General features: G+C 37.4%; 1 protein-coding gene across 1 annotated transcript in view; it reads right to left on the bottom strand.

Annotated features, from left to right (window-relative positions):
* sardh (sarcosine dehydrogenase) overlaps positions 1-22,815 on the bottom strand; it is a 62,928-nt gene that overhangs the window by 20,168 nt on the left and 19,945 nt on the right. The window contains exons 11-17 of the mRNA XM_030150626.1: positions 17,275-17,365; positions 14,928-15,069; positions 7,236-7,319; positions 6,832-6,945; positions 4,506-4,644; positions 1,538-1,651; positions 707-854 (exon numbers count right to left, since the gene is read on the bottom strand). Coding sequence (XP_030006486.1) covers positions 707-854; positions 1,538-1,651; positions 4,506-4,644; positions 6,832-6,945; positions 7,236-7,319; positions 14,928-15,069; positions 17,275-17,365 — 832 coding nt within the window. The remainder of the gene's footprint in view (positions 1-706; positions 855-1,537; positions 1,652-4,505; positions 4,645-6,831; positions 6,946-7,235; positions 7,320-14,927; positions 15,070-17,274; positions 17,366-22,815) is intronic.

Below are 22,815 nucleotides of genomic sequence, written 5' to 3'. Positions count from 1 at the left end.
GGGAGATAAAAATTTTATACTGTGAGAATGTAAATCACACTAACTTTGTTACTGTACTGCGACATTTTGAGCTCATGTAACTTGATTATTCACTTACAGTATTTGTCTGAAAATCTATAACCTGAATAAACAATCTCTTGGAAAGGATCAATGAAGCAAGAAGCTAAATATAGGGGAAACAAAGTGAGAGGAGGGAGGAAAATGAAGATATCCATGAAGGGTGGAAAAAAATCCAGTGAAATCTGTGATTCTAATTATTTCTGACACCAGCCTCCACTTATGGGTGCCCACTTGACAAGTTAAAATTATGACCAAATACATTAATGAACACATAATTAAGGCCCTAAATAGCACCGTTTCATTCCCAATAGCAACATTAAAATGCAATGCGAACCTTGATCTCTCCTACTCTTTCTGGTTCTTGTTTCATTCCAACTCTGTCCCTTCCTTCACCTCTAATTAACTCTGGGAAGAAGGCACTTACCCCATCTTCTCCTTATCGATTGAACCACTCATCTGTTTAGTTTTCCCTTTCTTTTGTCCACAATGTGAATCATAACCTTTATCTCAGACCAGTCATTATTTTTCACCTCCGTGCCACTTCTTTTTACCCTTATTTCACCTGAGTATGGATCATTACCAACCCTTATTTCATTCATCATCCTTTCCACCCCTGCTCCATGTTTTTTATTCTTTCTTTCCCTACCTCTTTGGTCCCTGGATGCTGATCATCCCCATGTCCTCAGAGAAATCTGTAAGATGGCAGTGGAAGCCTTGATCCTGAAGAACCGTTCTGATGTGGTTCCAGTTGTGTTCTGCCACACCACCTCCAATGGCAAGGTAGTACGCGTCTCCTGAAGCACGGGAAAAAAGAAGAAAGTGAGTGATCAGGTGAGAAAACAAAGTGATACTATAAGAAATTACTACACAAAGTTTCTGGCAACATACAGTATAATGGTGATCAATCATTTTTCTTTTATGCATTTTAATGGAAAAAACCTGGAGTGATATTTTTCATTTTTTTGGTTGGTTCAGATGTTTCAGCTTTGCTTGGCGTAACCCAGATTTTGAAAATGGTATGAAGAACAGATGAATGGGGGTGTACGATAAAGAAAGACAAAAAGACAGAACAGCAAATTCAACATGTGCCACAATACAACAAATAATACAATACAACAGCATGGCTGATATGATTGACTGTGTGCTGTAGATAGAAATAAGCAAAATGACACAATGAATACTGAATACGACATAAAACAGAGTAAGAGAAGGATACAGAGAATGACAGAGGAAAGAAACTGTGAAAACAGAATATCAAAATTACAAAGGACATAATGTTGCAACAAACACAATATATCAATGTACTGACTATAAAACAATAAACAGAAAAGAAATAATAAGACAGGTATACTCTGTAAAAGATAGAGATGAAGGGGAATAATGAGCAGAAAAGAATCACAGAAACACAGATCACATAACACATAAAACAAAACAGCAGATAGAGGTAAGAAAATGATAAAAATCCACAGTTTCTCACCGTTGGACTCTGGCGCCAGGGGCAAGTTGGCAGTGCCGGGCTCCAGTCTGCTCACCGTCAGGTCAGCCTCTGCCCCTCCTCTCTTATTCAGCATGCAGGTATACACAGTGGAGCCTGAAATAAAACAGAAATAATGATACAATTAACTCTTGTGGCAGATTTTGCTTTGTGCAGTCTATTGGAACCAAGCCGACTGAAATGAGTATAAACATGAACCCCAGTCTGAGGTCACTCCTCTGCTTTGTTTGTAACCGAATCCTGACTTTCTGCTTCTCTGGGTCCGTCTTCAAATAGAAATGAATTCTTAATGAATTGAATTTAACTCAAGAGGTTACAACTCTGCTGGCAGGTGAAAACATTGTCCTTTGTGTGATACCTGATAGCGAAATAAACAATTTCTACAATCTTAGATTTTAATGATGAGGATGTCAGCACAAAGCATCAGAACGAAGGAAGTCTGCATCTAATTACAAGAGATATGCAAAAACACTATTACCAGTTACAATACCATGAAAATATGTCAACGACTGACTAATTACAGTTAGTTTTATGCTGTAATCAGCCTAAAAGAAAAGGTATGTAAATGTATCAGCAAAGCAAAAGTCAGACTAATAGGACATTAAAGGTGCTGGAGACTTTTGTGGCCAATTTTTCATAAAATCTGAAAAACCTCAGTCATATCCTCAGTATTACAAATCTGTAAGTCTTTCTGTGATTACTCACCTGAATCTCTTGCATTACAGTGAACAATTTTTAAGTGCCATCTACTAAAAACCATCCGTGTGTTTACAAACTGACCCGGGAGGTCACTCGGGCATCTTTGGAATTTTGTCACAATGTGCATTGTGGGAGACGGAGGTTTGCGCAGCCACCTGACAGCAGCAGTGGCAGCGCAACCATATGGTATATGGATGAAACAAACACGCGGAAACAGCTGGAGGAATATGCATAGAAGGAAGGAAGTTCCTGCCGTTTCTGATCGTGTCTGTTCCAGCTGCCACTGTCAGGTGGCTGCGCGAGCCTTCGCTTCCCACAATGCACGTTGCAACAAAATTCCGAAGATGCCCGAGTGACCTCCTGGCTCGTTTGTAAACACATGGACTGTTTATGGTGGATGGCACTTTGAAATTGTTCACCGTAATGCAAAAGATTCAGGTGAGTAATCACAGAAAGACTTACAGATTCGTGATACTTAGGCTATGACTGAGGTTTTACAGATTTGACGAAAAATTGGTCACGAAAGTCTCCAGCACCTTTAAAGATTCATTTAGGAAGTGCAACTCCTATAATTACATTAAAGGTACAGTATAATATGAAACATTTCCGCACTTAACATTTACAATGGTACAAACTAGAAATGTACATAATTTTATCCATTGTTTTATTCATCAACATTAGCCACCTTGATATTTTGTTTGAAATGACATAACATGAATATACAAGTAAAATGGTATTAATTTGGATTTTCTCAATAAAATGTGACCTGCCAGTGGGTAGGATACATTAAGCAGCAAGTGAACCTTTAGTCCTCCAAGTTAATGTGTTAGAAACACTAAAATGGACAAGAGTGAGGATCTGGGTAACTTTGACAGGCGAGTCCAATCACTGAGTCAAACCATCTTCAGATCTTGTAGGGCAGAGTTGGTTTAAAGAGCAACCGAATCCCAACCAATTGAGCGTCTTTGGGTCCATAACATTATTACCATCTAATACGGTGTAGGTTCCTGTTTTTCCATGAAAACAGCTCACCCCTCTGAAGGGGTGCTGTGGTATCTGGACCGACTCCCACAGATCAATTGTCCTGAGATTGGGATGCCCTTCCTTAGTCCATTTTTGGTCAGTCCTAACCACTGCAAACCAGGACCACCCAACAAGACCTGCAGTTGTGGAGATGCTCTGACCTAGTCATTACCGTTACAATATGGATCTGGTCAAAGTCACTCAGGTACTTGCGTTGCTCATTTTGCTGCTTCCAACACATTAGCTTTGAGGACTAAATGTTCACTTGTCTAATATATCCAAGCCAGTGAAAGGTACCATTGCAATGAAATAATAATCAATATCATTACCACTTCTCCTGTCAGTGAGCATAATGTTATGGATGATCGGTGTATGTCGCTAAAGATAATATGCACAAAGCTTTCATGTATTACATCGTCTGTAAACATCTGTCTGTGTCATGTCAGGTAGAAGTTTATTGGTAATATTAGGAAAACAACTCCCATGATGTCATCTACTACTGTCTATTACTATTTTGATTGTGAAACCTTCTGATAGCAGAAAATGCTATATACTTAAGACCTGGCAGCAAGAAAAAAAACGGTGAATCACAAGTGAGACGATATGGTTGAACGACACGTTTTGTACTGGGTTGAAAGCTCCCCTTTAGAGCCTCAAAGTGCAGACTGATATCTTTTAAATTATTCTGACTGTGCAAGTTTGTGTTTGGGAAAAAAAATGGGACAATTCCAGTACAAAAGGTTTAGTCTCTGTGTAGCTTTCCAGCCTTTTTGGGTGAGATTGATAGAGAGGAACCGCTGGAGTGAGTCCCTTATTCATAACTTGATCCTGATTTTATTCACACTCCTCCTGTCTCTTCACTGAAAGCACACCGCCTCCATCTCTGCCAACACACAGGGGAGACTGCCAATCACAGTACAGAGCAGGCATAGCTGTCAATTTCACAAACTTAAAAAAATAAGGTAATGCAATCGATGCTGTGCAAACACTTACAAGGAACCTTCAACAGTGGAGAAAGTATGTATGAGCTTACTGTATGAGTATTTAGGATGTCTTTGTGGAAGAGCAACTTTGTTTGTGTTCTGGCATTTTGTTTTGTCCCTCTATACATGTGAGCACCCTCTTCATTCTGTCAATCTTTTCTCCCATCTGTCTGAGCCTGTGCATGCATGTGTGTGTGTCTGTGTGAGTGTGTGTGTTCTTACTTCAGCATCAGACACACACTGACCTGGCTTCTTGTTGACATCAGCAGTGAACAGCCAATCAGCCGCCTTCTTGGCATCTGGTCCAGTGAGATAGAACTTTCCAAAGTAGGACATGTCAAACACAGCCACACCGTGTCTACATGAGAGGCACTCGCTTTTAATCTGAAGGAAAACAAATACATTATATTCCCTCTCCATCATTCCTCCTTGAGGTGTGTGACATGTTAATGAATAAAGTATAGCATGATAGAACAACATCCTTCCTTTCACCTTATGCACAATTGTTTATTTCAATGCAAACAACTATTTGTAACAACTGTGAACTAAAGAATTTTCTTGAGGACAACATTTTCTCAGGTTATATCCTCACTAATGACAGTGTTGCAAAATTAATCTCCAAATATTCTAACATGTATATCACATGACCAGGGGGAGAAAAACACTGCTGGACAAAGGAATAATCATAAATTGCTCAAACAACAGGGGTGTGACTAATGAGTGAGGGATACGCTGGGACCGATAAGACCAATCAGGCAGCCAATCTGGGTCTCTTCGATTCTAAAGGTCATCATCTTTGTCTGTCCACAATACAAAACAGACCTGGAGGAAAAAGCCCAGTTTCCAGAAGTCTCTGTTTTTATCTTATTGCGTTTTCAAGCAAAAACAAATCAGTGTGGACATAACCTCTGTTTTCCATTAGATTCCAAGGACATCTTCGTTGGAACATCTTTGCAAATCATGTTAGAAAACTGCAAAAGCTGAAATTCCCTTAAGAATCAAACCATACATTTTTTTGTTAGACAAACTATGTACCATCATAATCACTCATATATTTACTTATAAATTGCTTCCTCTAGCTGTACTGATGTTTTTGTTCCCTCACATTTCTTTTGCTTTTTTTGGCAATGGCTATTGCCACAGTACTGTGGCACAAAATATCAGTTTGTCTATTGCCACAGAGCTAATCAAATGTTTGCATTTGTACTAGAGCCAAACAGAGATAATGTTACATGAACTCATTCGCCTCTTGTTGCCACAGTACTGTGGTGATACATGGTGTATACTTCGGTGCAGTCTTTTGTGCATTTTGCAATTGATGGAAGAAACAACAAATTAGTGATAGTATATAGTATAGAATAGGAATTATTGTTCTGGCTCCTCTATATGTTGTTTTATGGTGTTCTTTGCTCTGGAGGCTAGAGGTGGGTGGAGCTACATGTTAGATGCAGCAGTGTGCTGTGTGGAATTCAACGCAAGTCTTCCATGTTGCAGTCCGATATGTTACCAAGTGTGCTAAATGTCCACTGTGTCTCAGGCTGACCTATTTGCTATATGATTGCCTTGGTACTTTTTCAGGATGTAAGTTACCAGTCTAGACATGATGTAATGTGCATTGTGATTGGCTCTGTGGTAATAGACAAACCGATATTTCATACCACAGTACTATGTCAATAGTCACTTCGGGGTTTTTTTTCCTTCCATTCTTGTATTTTTTTTCTTTTTACAATCTGTTTATGTGTTTTTTTCTCACTAGTACTACAATCTAATCTGATGTACGATGCACTCCAAAAAGCACACACAAAACAAGGAGCTTGAAAATAAGAGGGTCTACTTCTGTTGCCTTTCAGTGGTTTTGGCAAGGAAAGACACAGACCAGAGTATAAAATCTTTTTAATATAAGTGGGACAATTTCCCTTTTTAAACCGATGTTTATTTTGCTTGTGTCTATAGTTGAAACATATTTTCGTTATATGCTTTGGGGAATAAGTGAGCAAACTCTTGTTCTAAGTACAGTAAAAGAGGAAAAGCTCTCCAATATGAATAAGAATATAGTTTCAGAAAACACAAAGGGCAATGGGTCTTTACTTTTAGTCATTTTAAATAAACAATTTTTTCACTGAATTTATAGCAAATGTGTTGTAGTAGTAGGTGGCCTATCATTTACTGGACATGAAATGAAATGCCAGGATATGACATTGTGGTCGTACTGCACAGACCAGTGCCCAAAATCCAAACCTGAAATATTTAAACATAGATAAAAAATAAATAAATAAAACAGGTAAAAATAGAAGACCGTTGATATTAATGTACTCCATTCTCTTCCTATGTTTCCTTCAAAACTGACTGTACATATGCTCCCTTTCACTTGTCCATGATAGTATTTTCCCATGAGCACTCACATATTTCCCATGAGCACACATGTTCACAGCATTAGATCCACCCTCTGGACACCCTGACATTTACAGCCTAGAGATATCTGATTGATGTGGAGAAATGTATGAAATATGAAACGTATCTGCATTGTAAAAACATATTCACCCAGTCACACCTCTACACTTTGTGTCTTACCACGTCATGATGTGGAGGAAAGTCAAATGTGTATTCTTTGCCCAGCAATTCATTATATTTGTAGTTCACGTTCTTCTTGGTCTCATAAGCTCCGTAGTAATCATAGTCTTTAACCTTTGCAATAACAAAGATAAGAAAACAAAAAACAACACCAACAAAAAGTAAAAGGCTCATTAATCACCAATTTTCCAAGCAGAGAAAAAGTCCAAGCAACTGTGTGGATAAGTTTCGGTGTCATCTATTGCTGGTAACAAGTTCATGGTGACAATATTTTTCCAGAAAGCAGATTACAATTTCCATCTTTATGTCTTCCCAAGTGTCTTTTGTCAATATTTGGATATAAATAAACAACAGATGAACACATGCTGATGTACAGTGTATGTTGGTGAATGTGTGTTTCTCACAGGAGCGGGCCCATCTTTGTTGAACCAGCCGGGTCTCTCCCAGCCGTGTCTCTCCTGAAACACACAGCCCTGCTCCGTCAGCACCTAAAACAAACAATTACACACACAGTGAGTACAATTTATTCAGAATAGAATGCATACAGATGATAATGTTTGCTATTCAGTGTTGACAACACAACAATTACACAGAAACATATGCATAAGTAAAAATAATAATAATAATAATAATTGAATGTGTTTGCATGTGTGTATTTATTCACATTATCAGTTACAGAGCTGCGAACATTGACAAACCAAACAGTCTATCACATATTAACATCTGTTCTATTTAATAACCAGCCACTTCAGGACAGTAGAAGTAAATATTGCAGTAATTTCTGACCTCCCTGGCAAATTAAAGTCACATTTTCACCATTTTTTTAAGGTGTTTTTTGGTGTTCCACCTATTCCATCTTGAATTTGTGGTTCCCTTTCTCTCTAGCAAATCAGCAAAAACAGATCTTAATTTTAGGTCTTCTACTCAGGTGGGGTGTGGGCCTGTCTGGGTGGAGTTTGCATGTTCTCGCTGTGTCCCCATGACCCTCACAAGAACAAACAGTTCAGAAAATGGATGGATGGATGGACTTCTGCTGTTTAGTGTCATTACCCTGTTCATATTAAGTCTTTATCCTGATTTGAGTTACTTAAATATTTGTTAAATTCTTCTCTCATACCAAATGTTTTCAGCTACCACTGACTACAGTTACAGTTTCTGTTTGTTTTTGTTAGGTTAACGACAGTATTTAATGAACATGATTTATCAGGGGGCCCAAACCAGCCCACTTTTACCATGGAGGAGGAATTTGAATAAATGAAACAGCAGCTAGCTATTACAACACCTTTTTATTGGGTATAAGTTCAGGTATTGTTGGTATGTTAACAGAAAACACTTCACTTAAACAATTTAATTCAAATTTAAATCAGAAAAAGATTTGTAAGGTAAAACAACATGATAAAGATGAAAAAGTAATTACCTTTGTACAAGAGCAATATGTTGAAATTTAAATTATGTGAAATTAAAATGGCATTTTTCCTCCCAGCAGAGAGGTGCTCTATTGTTAGGTTTACATTAATTTAATATATTACACTTCTAAATTATGTTTATTGCTTTCAGCTTAAAACTGGATATTTGTGATTAATGGTGTGTATTGGGCTTTGCAAAAGAAACTACACTTAGCTGACGCTGCAAACATTGCGCAATAGCCTTATACACTGACAATACAGAATTCTTTTCATATCTGTCTTTACCGGCTGCAACTAGGGTCTGTTCTCTGGAAAACAGCTCTGTTAATTTCACACATTTGGCAGCATCTTCTTCCACCCCCTTTCTTTTCTTTAACCTGGTCTTTCAGGCTCCACCTGGCCTCTTTCTGCCCTCCGTCACCACCAACTGATGCTTTATGCTATTCTGTTGCTATTTTAAATTTTACCGCTCCAGAAAAGATGACTCGTGGGCCCAACCAACTTAAACACTTGGGAGGGAAGAATCCCCTCAGATGGTAGAACACATCTAATCTACTGCAATGTAGGGGCTGCACTGTCAGATGAATGGAGAATGAACATAAGAAGAAGACTGGATAAGTGACAGATAAGTGTCAGAATTATTTTTCCCATCCAACCGACCCAAACTCGAGCTTGACATGAGCCGGCCCATCGAGAATCTCTGGGCCTGTGATTTATATTTCATTACTATGCTGGTAGTTTTCTGTTGGTTTGTCTTGGGGACCCCCTTGAAAACAGTTGTTAAGTCCCAAAGGGGTTTTTACTGATAAAAGCAACTAAATGCCAACTCCTTCTGTTTGTTTTCTGGGAAGATGAAGTAAAAAAAAAAAAAAAAAAAAAAAAAATTCACTGGAAGCATCCTGCTGTGGCCTGGAAAAACAAGGCAGTTCAGAACAGCGGGATTAAACCCTGCGAAGCAAAAAATAGACAACTGAAAAATGCTTACACAGTTCCATGAGCTGCAGTGTAGAATGATAATATGATAATAGTCTGTGGGTCTGTTAATACAACACCTAACACACTGCACGTATTACTTCATCCACTATAAAGTACTGATTGGCACGGCTTAAAATAAATAACACTATGTCACAAAAAGCCACACTGATGAGAATTGATGGCACAAACTGTAGCAAATATAGTGCACTTGTTAATTCTTGATTTTGTGACCTATTCTGAAATAAGATATTTCACCAGTGGCCACCTTCCTTGTTAAATTGACAGTCGCCCACAGTTGGAAGGTATGTTGTGCTATGCTCTCCTCATAGCAGGCGGCTAGCTGTCTCCTGCCAGAACTTCCCACTCTAAGCTATATTTACCATCCGTGCTACCGAGGTGGAGAAAATGTGTGAGCAGCAGTGTCAGAGATGGCCTGTTTGTGCTCTGAAATAAACATGCATTGCTTCCTAAAAGTAGACCGTCTCATTATTTGCATAGAGACGGCTTCCTTGACCGATTAAATCTCTAAGTAGTGCTCAGCTGTGACACATTCCCTCATGATTAGATATGACAAATATTCTCGTGAACTATAGATACTTTAAATAAGAAGAATTAAACCGTCTTTCCGTGTCTTTTCTCCAGCACCCATACATACATACCCATAACCTATATATATTTTCCATAGTCACAAGGCCAGTTGCTAGGTGATAGCCTTTGAGTGATAAGCAGAGTTCTAGACATGCGGCTAAAGGCTGGATTGATCCATTGTCACAGGAACAGGACTCTTATTTAAGAGCAATAATTATACAGGAAGATAAAATAATGATACCTGAGCTAACACATACCTGTTACCATGGAAATTAAGGTACTTTGAGCAACAGTAGGTGAAGAGGAACATGTAATACAAGGATTTATTCTAGACAGCTCTAAGTTGCAGAATAAAAAAAACAAATTGTGACAGGTCCTGAAAATAGCATGACACGCTGACATATCTAACACATGTATCTGCACATGTGGTCGTCACAGTGATGAAACTGATTGTAATTCACATGAGTTATCTTTTGTTGTCCATTTTATGCCACTCGTATAAGCCTAAAAAAATGTTTGTTTATACTCATACAGTACATCTGGTGAAAAAGAGGAGCCATGTATTGCACAGACCACTATACACATACATAAAAACTGCATTTCTGTTTGCCTTTTAGCTCTGCAAACAAAAACACAGGCCAGATATTCCATAAATAACTTATTGTTCCCCTCTTCTTAAATACAAGTATGTTTCAATGGTCATTCAATACTTTCACTATATAGAAAGATGTCAGTGTGGAGTTTGACCCTTTGAGGGGTTTTTCATGTCGATATTAAGGGGAAAAAATGTTTGGGTTAATCATGATATGGTTTGCAATGTCCATGTGGTATGGACTGCATCAATGTGCACTAAATAACAGTAGACACGTACTGCAGAAGAAATATACTTAATATATTTTAGAAACTAAAAACTTTTCATACACGGGCATTCCAAATTTTTCAGTGAGAGTAGACACAAAGTTAACAAGGTCGTTTTTGTGTGAAGTCAATATTAAGCTTAAGTTATTATTCAATGCAGAGAATATTTATTGCACTAATAAATTGCTGAATGGGTCTTTAACTATAGATGCCCCCCCGCTTTTTTTCCCCTTACATATACAAAGAAATAATTGTTAAAGACAGGTACATATGGCAGTGTGTAAGGTTTCAGAGGGAAGCAATAGTAGAAAAGTTGTATAAAATTCATAATTTGTAACTTATGCACTGAACTGAGCCTAGACAAGGAACATTATTACTGTTATTAATTATTTAAGGAGAAGGGGTGGGAGTTTATAAGTAATGCTTCTTTTCATTCCTTTTCAAATATGTATTATATGTCTTATGTTTAAGTGTTCTGTTTATTTATTTTCTTCTGTTTTGAATTTCATATTCGAAATAATACATCAGTCAATCAACCTTTAGGCTCCTCAGGATGACGTCTTTAAAAGGGTCAAATCTAAAATTGCAGAAAATGACACAGAAACAGTAATGGAAATAAGACATTTCTGTTTGATCCAGCTGCAGTGAATAGAGATGGTAATGACTATAAAAAATATCTGCTGTTTGATCATGTAATTGCGATAAAGTGATAACATAACAAATGTGACAGGTCTGTCAGCAAATATGATTCATATAAACTACATTGAGAAGTATCTCCCTATTTAATGTGATTTAATAGATGATTAAAACAGAGAATAAGTAAGGTTGTTTTGCTTTACAATCAACGAAACTAAACCTAAAATAATGAATCCTAAACACATAGGACAGTTTGTCAACAATGAAATTCATCATGACGGTGAAAATCACTGACTGAAAAATATTATCCCACTGCTTCATGCCTTTGACAATTCATTCAATACAAAATATTGAAAAGGGCCTGAGGTGAAAAGGGTTAATTATGCATGGAAGGTGTCATTGAAACTAAGCAAAACAAGCTCCGAGAACTGTAGACATGCACTACAAAACACATCGACAATATTGCTAATGCAATTTGTGTGACAGTAATCTGTTCTGAAAGAATGCTCACATGTTTGAAGGGAGGCCAAAATTGCAACAGTTAAAGGTAAATGAAGTCTGGAGCAGGAAAGCAGGGCTAAGTGGATCATTAATGCATAAAATATGGTGGTGAGGCCCATTAAGAGTTTGTGTCACGGTAACGAGAAAAGGAAGCTGAAAGACATCTGAGATCAGGCTACCGACGCTAAGTGTATCATTTATAGTCATGTTGGCAGGGTTTGCATTAATTAATGCAGCCACTGGAGCAAAGTTACAAAGCTAACAGCCTTCTGCCTGACCCTGAACCAGCGTCGACATTTAAAAAGAGAGGGGGAGAAATAAATACTGCAAGTGAAAAGGAGACAGTGTGAAAAGAGATCAGATGAGGACACAGAAGAAAAGTTACAGAGTTTGACAGGTGATTGCATCTTTGTAAACACTTGCATCACCATTTCTTCAACACTTCTTTGGTAAAACAGCCAGTGGGTGACATGTTAGTATATAGCTTTACGTATAGTTTTAAGTAAGATATTTGCAGTATCAACCTAATTATTAACATACTAAACTGTGAGTATGGAGGTTTCAAACAGACATTTTCCAATCCTGTCATGTTGATTTGCTCGATCATGACATACTTTATCAAACTAAACAGTGACACACAGAGGTTACAGAGGTTAATGAGAGGGAAAGACAAAGACTGGCATCTCATTTACTTACAATTAACAGTTCTCATATGCAATACATATTCAAATGAGAACAAAGACTGTAATTTCCACCGTTGGAGACAAAAATAAAGAGACAGTAAGTATGAATAGTAGGAAGAATGGTGGGGGAAATTATGACTTTGAAATTGCAGGATGTCAAAAAAGAGGAAAGCAATTGAGAGACAGATAAGCGAAGGCCGTGGGATGATACGGGGAAAACAGGATGGAAGTAAAGGAGAAAAGAAGTGAGTCATACAGGTCTGAAACTCTGGTCCTAGAACCTCTAAAAATATAAGAAGTGATCAAAACTGACTGATGAGGTTATATGGCAGTAGAAATGCTTCTCAGGAAAACTGGCTGCTTCTATTTTAAAAAAAACTCAAGCATAGGACCTGAATTTTCCACACCGATGTATAAAAAACTAGGTGTCTATGAAAGCCCTGAAAAGATACTGAGGACCCTGCCCATGCTACAAAAGTAAAAGTGACTGGAACGGTCAGAGATGTTTGGGGTTCATAAGGTCATTTGAAATAGGATAATAAGCAATAGCAAACTGCTAAAATATGAGTTAAAACCATCCATGTAAAAAAAAACAAAAAAAAAACAAAAAAAACAATTGGTTTTAAAATATGTATAAATTTTATTGAAGGGGTACCATTGAGGCATTATTGGTTCAAGCCTTGTTTCTTACAGACCAGTATAGCTACAGTGACCAGTGTAGCTCAGTGAATAAATCTAAGGTTTAACTTGAGGTCTATCGTACAGTACAAACGCACAGAGGAAAATATACTGTACACGTTCATGGACATATGTACACATAATTTTTTTTTTTTGTTTTTGTTTTTTTACCTCACTTGTCTTTGCAACATGTAATTTCTTCAAAACTCTAAACAAATACATTATATCAATAAATTGTGAACTTATGTAAATGTACTTTGCATTGGTTTGATTAAAAAGGCATTCAACTACAACAAAATTCATAAATAACTGACTCGGTAAATGTTCTAAGCTAAGGTAGTGTTAATGTATGCTAATGTAGCAGCAAACAGCCTTTTGAGCTTTTCAATATAGGTTACTGCGGTGTCAAAAAAAATCTGTATTTTAATCAAAAGTATTCAATTTGTATTCAAAGGTATTTAACCTGTATTCATTTGCATGCCAGAAGTTATTTTTAGTGTACCAGACCAGCTGACTTCTTTTTTCCTGGGAGACCCACAGAAGAACGAACACGTGAAGCCATCAAAAGAACACGTGAAATTGTGGAAAGTTACAAAATGGGGCGGGCAGAAAGAGCGTGTGAGCTCATGGAAAGTTTTGGCGAACATGGTATACAAGAGAAGTACACGTGAGTGGAAATTTTGGACATTCTGGGAAATAATTTACATTTTCTGGGAAAAAGTTTAATATTAATATATAACAAATTAATACTGGAAATCAGCTGCATATGTATATTTTCTGACCAGTCCTGACAGACACCAAAAAACCGTACCCTATCGGAGACAAGCTAAAAAAAGGGGGTTTCTGACGTGACTAGATTAATGTTCAAAATATGATTAAAAAATGGGTATGGTTTGTAGCTAAACCCAACCTACTTCTGACAATATAAAAATTGTCTCCTGGGGCGAAAAGTCAGTTGCTTCTGTGGATATCAACTCAGTGTTTATTTTGTGCATGAATAAACACTTTATGCGGCTCCAATTCTGCTCGATCTCTGACTTTGACTTGACTCTGTGTCCATTTACTTGACGAAGTTCCACTACATAGATGGGAGTGCAGAGACATAAATTCAACATGCCAGAGTACAGTGAGGAAGAGCATCAAAGGGACCAAAGATGTCTCCCACCTGTGGCTGTAAATTTTTCACATTACCTTTAGTTACCCAATCTAAAACCTAATAAACTTTGCATCAGTGTAGATGAAAATATGTTGCATTTTGACAAAAAAATGCAACTTTGTTTGCAAAAAGCAAGCACTTTTATAATTTAACAGGTTTCCAGCCTAGTTATCATTTAAAAAATGGAAATAGCAGCATGAAAAAGGCATGTATATAGGCAAAATATACATATCATTTTTAGCAATTTTATTACTATATGACTGCTGCATCTGCAAGTCAAGTGCAAACACATACACCCACACATACACTCTACTTTCCTACACTCAATAATGGTATAAATTTTATCCTTGGTGTCATGGCAGCTGCTTGGTGTAAAGTATTTATTGGTTGAAGAGATTGTAAGGGAGCTTGTAAAGTACATTTTGTCTTGTTAAGTCCTAGAACTATTGTAAAAAACTGTAATAACATCTCAAGAACAACATTTCAATGCAGTTGCTTTAAAGTACAGTTTGGCTAACTCACAGATGAAAAACACAAAATTAAGATTATTTCTTTGAACTCCTTCTGAGACATCCTGTCTAAATGTCTTCAGCACAGATCAAACTTCTCATATACCTGATGGAAGGGGTCCTTCCTCATGTTCCGACTGGCCAGCGGCTCATCAAAGGGAAACACCACAGAGTAATTTTTCGCGTATGACTCATGGCTTCTCTCTCTGATCCAGCGTGCGTTGTCGGTCAGAGAGTTATGAAAACGTCTGCGACAGGAAGGAGACAAACTCAAATGATTAGTTCTCATTAAAAGTCACAGTCATTCAGACTTCATTATAGCTGACTCATTATTCCGGTTGCTGCTGTTCTTTGATTAAAAGGCCAATCAGGAGTTCAAAAACCATGTTCGGCTTTGTAGAACTGATCTGTGATTTCTCTGACTTCCGACAAAGTTCAGTGGTGGATTTTGGAAAGCAGGATGAGTGAAAACTGAGCTTCTAAACCCTAAGATGAGAGAAACATTGTATTTTTCATTCTAAAAAGAGGGGTAACTTTAAATTTGAATCAGTTTTCATGGTTATCATTACTCCATGAACCTAACTTGTATGCCAGCAGACTCCTTCCCAATACACAATTTAAGAGGAACATCGCATTCACTTTCACAGCCCGTTAGATTTTCATTATAGTCTGACTTGCTGCCAACTTTAGCCTCACACATTGCACTCAAAAGCAAATCACTGAAATGTATTTAAATAAAACAATAAGAGGCTTAAGTGTTTATTTTTTAGTGAGTATCTAGTGCAACATGCTATAAGATGTTTCCACCAATCAGAACATCTAAATTTGATGACTATTGCTGCACTTTTACAGTTTTTTTTTATCATCTGTGCTGGAGTTCAAGGTAAGCTACTTGTATGGTGTATTTACTGTCCCTGTCTTTGTACACAGAAGCATTCCAGTCCACTTGAAAATTCACAAATCTACACTAAGACAAGAAAGTTTATATTTTTGTTATATTTCTTGTGTTGACATCTGTCATTAAACTATCTTTCACTTCATAAATAGATGGTAAAATCACAACATCACACTTATTTTCACATAGGCAAACTTTCAAAGTTCTGTGAAAAATCATGTCGCAGTGTTTCAAGTAAATTCTGTATCACTGATGCCTTTCTTGAAGTTTAATTACAATATTTTTATACTCATAAATTTTGCCTTGTAAAAAAATGTCTGGGTGTGAATTTCAACACTAGACAACAGATTAATTAGGCCTGAATGTTTTGAGAGTCTGGCTCCCACAGCATCTCTATAGAAGATTCTAGCCCTTGAACAAATATAATTGATCTCCGTTAGACAGGGTGCTTTGAATACTTCAGTCTTCGTACAGCTTAAATGAATAAGTGTAAATGAACACAGTATGCTGCTAATTTAAAATGAAGGTGCACGTTATGTTCAGTTTAATCAAGATGCTGCTTTAAATGCAGGTTGCTGAAATGATGCAGCCTCCTGCCTGTGCTCTGGTGGCTCTAGAAGTGGCTTATTGTTGCCTTTTGGTGCCTCCTGCATTTCATTCCTGAGAGGTCAGGTTAGAGCTGAATAAATGCACCCTCTGCTTATTTAGAATCCATTAAGGAAATTATGGTAAATGGTGAAAATTGGTGACCGGCCATTGCTGAATAAGTAATTTATGTTAATATATTGACTTTTCCCAGTGCACTCAGGCTCCTTCTCTATGGCTGCCAATTGTTTTTCAAGACAAATGAACATAAAGTCACCCATACGGTACATGTGTATACATGCACACAAAACTAAATTGCAGGATTCTTAGCTCCACAAACGATTTTTTTTTTTTATTCCCCAGGTACATGCCTAAAGAAAGAAGTAAATGATATGCCGATAAGCTGTTACAGAACCCAACTTAAGCTGAAATTTGACTTTCCCATTTCAGAAATACCAAACTCAGTTCAGAGTTATGCCCTATATGCATAGGATTTGAAAAGTAACCCCCAAAATATCAGTTTAATGCTGCACAATTGCACAGGATACGGAGGTTTTTTTTTTTTTTTTTTAATATTAATCTGTTCCATGTCTCCACTAACAGATAAGTGCTGAAAAACAGAAAACTGTTTCTTACTGTAGCCGTCATACATGTCATTTACCCCAACATCTTTTTGAAGGATTTATGGATTTTTTTAATTCAAAGTTTATCCATGCTACATCACAACATAAGCCTATTATCACAACACCTCCATGTTTGTTGAATAGATCATTTGTGATGGAATTTTTTGTTTACCAATTATATACATGACCAATTCGCACAGGATTAACACAGAGATCCTCCATAATGAGAACAAATTACCAGAAGTGTACAGTTATTACAAGTCCCATACGAATAGGGCTTTAGGTTTAGAGTTTGTCACAGTTTTGTGTGTGTACGTAAACAGAACCTGCGTACATGTGCGTTTATTCACCTGATGTCGTATCCATACATATCCTTTTCAGGACGGCCACGTATGATCCAGTGAGCCAGTTCTCTACCACAACCACCTCCCAGCATCATACCTGACAAAACAAAAACACTCAACAATAGCAAAATTGGCCAACACATCCATAGTTAACAGCATATACATGTACACACATCTTTAAAGAATACTGCAAACTCCTGCTGTAATAACACCTCGAACAATTAGATTTCTAAAGAGAGAATTTGCTTTTTTTCTCTTCATACAAACTAACAGAAGGGCAACTTGTCACCTTGAGCTCTACAAAGCTGTATTTCATTCCTTTATACAGTTTTTAAAGAGTGAGCTATTCATTTGTGTGCTGAAAAAATCTTCTACAGATTAACATTTTTGTCAAAGTTACATTTTAAAAATTTTTAGTTCTTTCTTTGCAAACTGTAGGACTGTGTTGTGTGTGGACTGTGTTGGGAGGTGTGGGAACTCGTGTTCTTGGCCAGGTCTCCCTCAAAGAAGAAAAAAAGGGGCTGGTTAAATAAAGGTTAAATGGATAAATAAATTATCCATTCCAAAGACGAGGAAGAAGAAAGATGGGATTGTCATTATGAGTAAATGTATGATGTCTGTGTTTGTTTTGAGATGACACAACCATACCAAAAGTAACACACTGTGCAAGTAACAACATACAGACATATACTAACAGAAATAAAGTGAAATTCTGTATGTTCTCTTAAAGGGGTCATAGTTTCCTAAGCCCACTTTTATTAGTCTTTGGTACATTTGTGTATTTGAGGACCCTAATAGTTCATACAGTTTGAATTTGAACACTCCAGGTGCTGCAAAGCAATCATTTTGGCAAAAATCGAGTGGATTTCTACAATCCGTTTTAATTCCTGCTTAATTTAATTCCTACGTCTATATCTAGTTACATTAGGACATTTGCACATATAAGGTCAAGACTTCTGACGAACATTTCTCCAAATACGCCATAATTGTTTGTCAGCATCAGCGGTTGTAGTTCATACTGAAAATAAGTCCAAACTTTGAGCTGATTACCTAAAATGTTCAGTTGTTGGTTGAATGGGACAGAATGGCTCATTTGCATTTAAAGGGCCAGCGCTCAAAATGACCTTTCTGGTGCCATTACTCAGAAATAGGGTTGAAGATGGACCTGTGGAGTTGAATTAACGAAGGATTCAGACCCAAGCATAGCATTTACAGTTTATGTAGACCGCAGGGAAATGTTTTAGAATGCATAATTCCATTTAAAAAAGCAAAATATCATTCTTTTAATTTATTGCATGAAACAGAAGAGAATATAACAGAAGGAGTCAGACAAGTTAAATATACCTGTTGAACTTTTCTCCTTTCCTAGAGCCACTATATGTCATACAGAGAATGGTTTTGACCTTTGTTCCAACATGATTTGACCTCAGCTCACAGCTGCCCCTGGGAAATCTGACCTCAATGGCTACACCCATTGGGTTTATTTCAACCCAACAAACACAAACAAGAAACTCAATACTCTATACATCTAGCCCATAATGTGCTAAGTTTACGAGCATCTCCATTTAAACAGCAGCCTTCTAATGTGTGTTTGTGGTGTGTATGCATTAACACACTGCTGTATGTGTTACAAGAACAACATCAATATGGAGCAGCGTGGCTGGGGTGTCCTTGCATCGGTCTTTCATCCCTGTCCCTCCACCTCTCATCACCACTCATCTACAAGCACTGTCACTCTGAGCCAGGCCTGAATGGACATTTAAATGGTGGAGGGACAGACAATAGGATGGACATAGATGTAGAAAGACACAGAGAGAGAGAAAAGTGGGAGGGGATGATGGAGTTCTCCCATGACATCGCGGAGACAACGAGCAAAGCGAGGTGGCACTGATGAATGTCACCCGAGATAACCATGCTGATGTGTGAGCATGTATCTGCCTGTGAACCCTCTTGTTTGTGCTTCCACTCATCTTGTCATTCTCTCTATTCTTCCTCTTTCACTTCACCACTCTGTCTCTCACTCTATCATTGTTCGTTTATGCTCCACAAACATTTGCTCCCATCTCTGTCATCCGTCACTCCCCCCTCCTCTGCTCTGTTCTGCATTGCTCACAGAATCGCTTTAGATATGTATTGTCTCTCTTTCCTGACATTTACAGTGATGCCACTAGCTACGCAAAAGATAGCTTTTAAGTGAAATAAAACATACATACTACTATCATCCTGGACCAGAGACAGTGTCCTCCTCTATCAAAACAAGTGTGATGATATACAGGTGAAAAGATGCCCACACAGCAAGTTGGACCAGATCTGATTGAAAAGTCAATGGTCTACATGAAAAGTAAAATATATCATGTAACTGCCTTCCACATATACAGGGGTTGGACAAAATAATGGAAACACCTTCACCTCAAGATGATAATGCCCCAATCCATACAGCTAGAATTGTTAAAGAATGGCATGAGGAACATTCTAATGAAGTTGAGCATCTCGTATGGCCGGCACAGTCCCCAGACCTCAACATTATTGAGCATTTATGGTCAGTTTTAGAGATTCAAGTAAGACGTCGATTTCCACCGCCATCGTCTCTAAAAGAGTTGGAGGGTATTCTAACTGAAGAATGGCTTAAAATTCCTTTGGAAACAATTCACAAGTTGTATGAATCAATAACTCGGAGAATTGAGGCTGCAATTGCCGCAAAAGGCGGACCTACACCATATTAAATTATATTTTGTTGATTTTTTTAAGGTGTTTCCATTATTTTGTCCAACCCCTGTATGACATATGGCTTTGAGAAATTGAGATGTTCTTAACTGGCCAATTTGGTACCCACAGTTGAGGAATAGTCCCATCTCCACATTAAATATCTCAGCAAGTTAATAAGACCAATATTTTGGGAGATATTAGTAATTTTGGAATACAATAGCCTCACAATCTCATTGCATTGCCTATGACGGTTGACGAGAAGTGCAGGACCACACTGCATGATGGGAAATGAGGTTAAAAACAGGATGCATTTCCTAACAGTCCCTAGATATCGGTATTAATATCACCCGTGGTTCCCCTCAGGTCAACGTGCTTGTATACATATATTAACATTAATGTCATGTCTGTGCACTTAGTTCAGAGGAGGGGTTAAGATATTATTAAACAAGCATTGCTAAGGCTTGTGATCTTTAACATTTTTATGGCATCAACTGAATTGTTTAGGTACCACTGAGTATCAAAACATGCCGAGTAACATTAGAGAGAAATATCTAAGGAGGAAATATAATCAGTGTCAGCTTTTATGCATTTTTATTAAATGATATTACTTAAACAGACAACTCCAACTAAATATGCTTATTTATAGATGCATCTATGGTGCATCTCTATTACATCTTTATTAGATTAAGGCCCATCTGTTGGGCAGTCCCCATTAAATATGATATCTCAAGAAAGATTAGACAAAATATCTTCAAATCTGGCCCAAATGTCCACAGCATGAACAGATTATGATCAATGGAAAGTGAACGCATCTGACTTAACGCATTGTTCTAATTTATGTTGTTAACCTCCTTTGAGTGCAAATGAATGATTTGTGTATGTATTCTGAAAGTATGTGCAATTTTCTTGTTGTTAAAATGGGAAGTTGGTACAGAAAAAATACTGTTTGCTGGTAAACCTGTGAACAACCCCCTGCCCTAAGCGTGACTTGAATGGTGGAAAAAGTTGGAGCCTTAAATGCACAGTATTTAATTTCTGCTGATAGAGCTCTCTAAGACAATACAAAAGCAGTATGATGATGTGAATTACAGCACAAGTGCAGATGAAATCTATCAGGCAGAAATGATGTTTACAGACAATACAATGGATTTAAGTTTTAACATTATGTTTAGTGACATGTACTGTCATTAAATCTTTCTAAATGAAAGATGATCATTAATATTAATGATGCAAGGTCAGTGATAGGTGACCAAATACAATGGGTCATTATAGTGAATAAAAATACAAAATGATAGTAAATGTCACACAGGAAAAGTAATTTGTTATACTTTTAATTACATGCATAGAAAATAACCCTTTTTCAGTCACTTTAGCCTGCAAACTCTATTGAATGAGTAATATGTGACATCCATTTCAACGGCATCACTCCCATTTTGATGAGTACAGACGACCAGACAATTTCACAACCATTTAGAAAGCTTTTAGGGTTTAAGGGCTGGTATTTGTGTAGAACTGCATCAATCCACTGCCTCACCAGTTTAAACCCAGTCCCAATTCCACACTGGAATATAGTCTGTGAAACTCACTATAACTTGAACTTATCTTTCCTTACTCCTTGTGTCCCTTTCAAAACTGTCATTACCTTCCATCACCATTTTTACCTTGATCTCCCAAAGCACAATTACTCCTCAAAGAGTACAGACTGATGTTTTGCCACTAAATGCATCTGTGACTATTGCTAAAAGCATTATGCTACTGAACTCAATTGTTTTCTCATCCTTTGTGATGTGCTGCCTTTAAGACAATTTAACAATGCATTTTTCTGTGCCTTATAATGAGGTAAAAAGCCCCAGTTAAGCCATTATATCAAGGAAGGTGCTCATTATTGTGATTACAAGCAGGGTAGTGGCACAGCTGTGTATAAGGTACCATAGTTAAAAGAAATTAAAGCATAATTACAATAAATCAATGCACTCAAAAGGGAAGGGTTCACTGAGATGGTTCTGACACCAAAGGTAAGTAAGTTGAGGTTGCCAAGCAACAAAATGTAACTTCAGCCAGTAAACAGGGTAAAGATTGCTTGGCAACTGAAATAAAGCCCACTAAACAACTGGAGATGCAAGATGCAACAGAGTAATAAATGTGTGCACTTTTATCTGACGGTTTTTAAACTGGAGCTCCTATTGTCTTACACTGCCGTGCCATGTGACAGTGACCATGTTAACATGCCCATCAATATTCCTCTGAGGGCAGATTCTGGATGTGACAGGGGTCATGAAAACCACTTATTCCATTCTGAATAAGGCCCTATTCCAAATGGAGCATCGGCTGACTAAAATATGTGAGATATACTGATATTCCTGTTTTACGAGGATTCTTTGACCATGTATACAGCACATCTAGAATATGCATCTTATTTTCAGGTTTACCACAAGTGAAAAGAAAAGCACCCATTTCTGGTCAAAAACAGACACATCTTGTTTTAAACATTACGCAATGGAACATCAACAGGACTTTGGATATGCATGAATATCAAAAAGCTTCAAAGATGAAGTTTGAAGAAAGAGGTAGACTGTGTTCTAACAGCGGAACGTCTGTCACTGATGGAAAATGCTGGAAAAAAACCCTTTTCTTAATGGAGGTATTCACAGCTGCATGTAAATGAGAATTATAGTATAACATTTGTTTTCATCAGCTATGCAAACAGCATAGTAGGGCAAAAAAAAAAAAATTGTTGGGCAAGGTAATGTAGTTGGTGAGAGGGAGATTTGTGAGTTCATGTGTGTGCTCTTCTGTAACAGAATGAAAAAGGATCTGTCACAAGTAGTATCAGTGGAAAAG

This window comes from Sphaeramia orbicularis, chromosome 12 (assembly GCF_902148855.1).
Source record: "Sphaeramia orbicularis chromosome 12, fSphaOr1.1, whole genome shotgun sequence".
In the NCBI taxonomy this organism is placed as follows: Eukaryota; Metazoa; Chordata; class Actinopteri; order Kurtiformes; family Apogonidae; genus Sphaeramia; species Sphaeramia orbicularis.
Note: the sequence above shows the minus strand (reverse complement) of the source record. Positions and strands in the feature narration are given on the sequence as shown.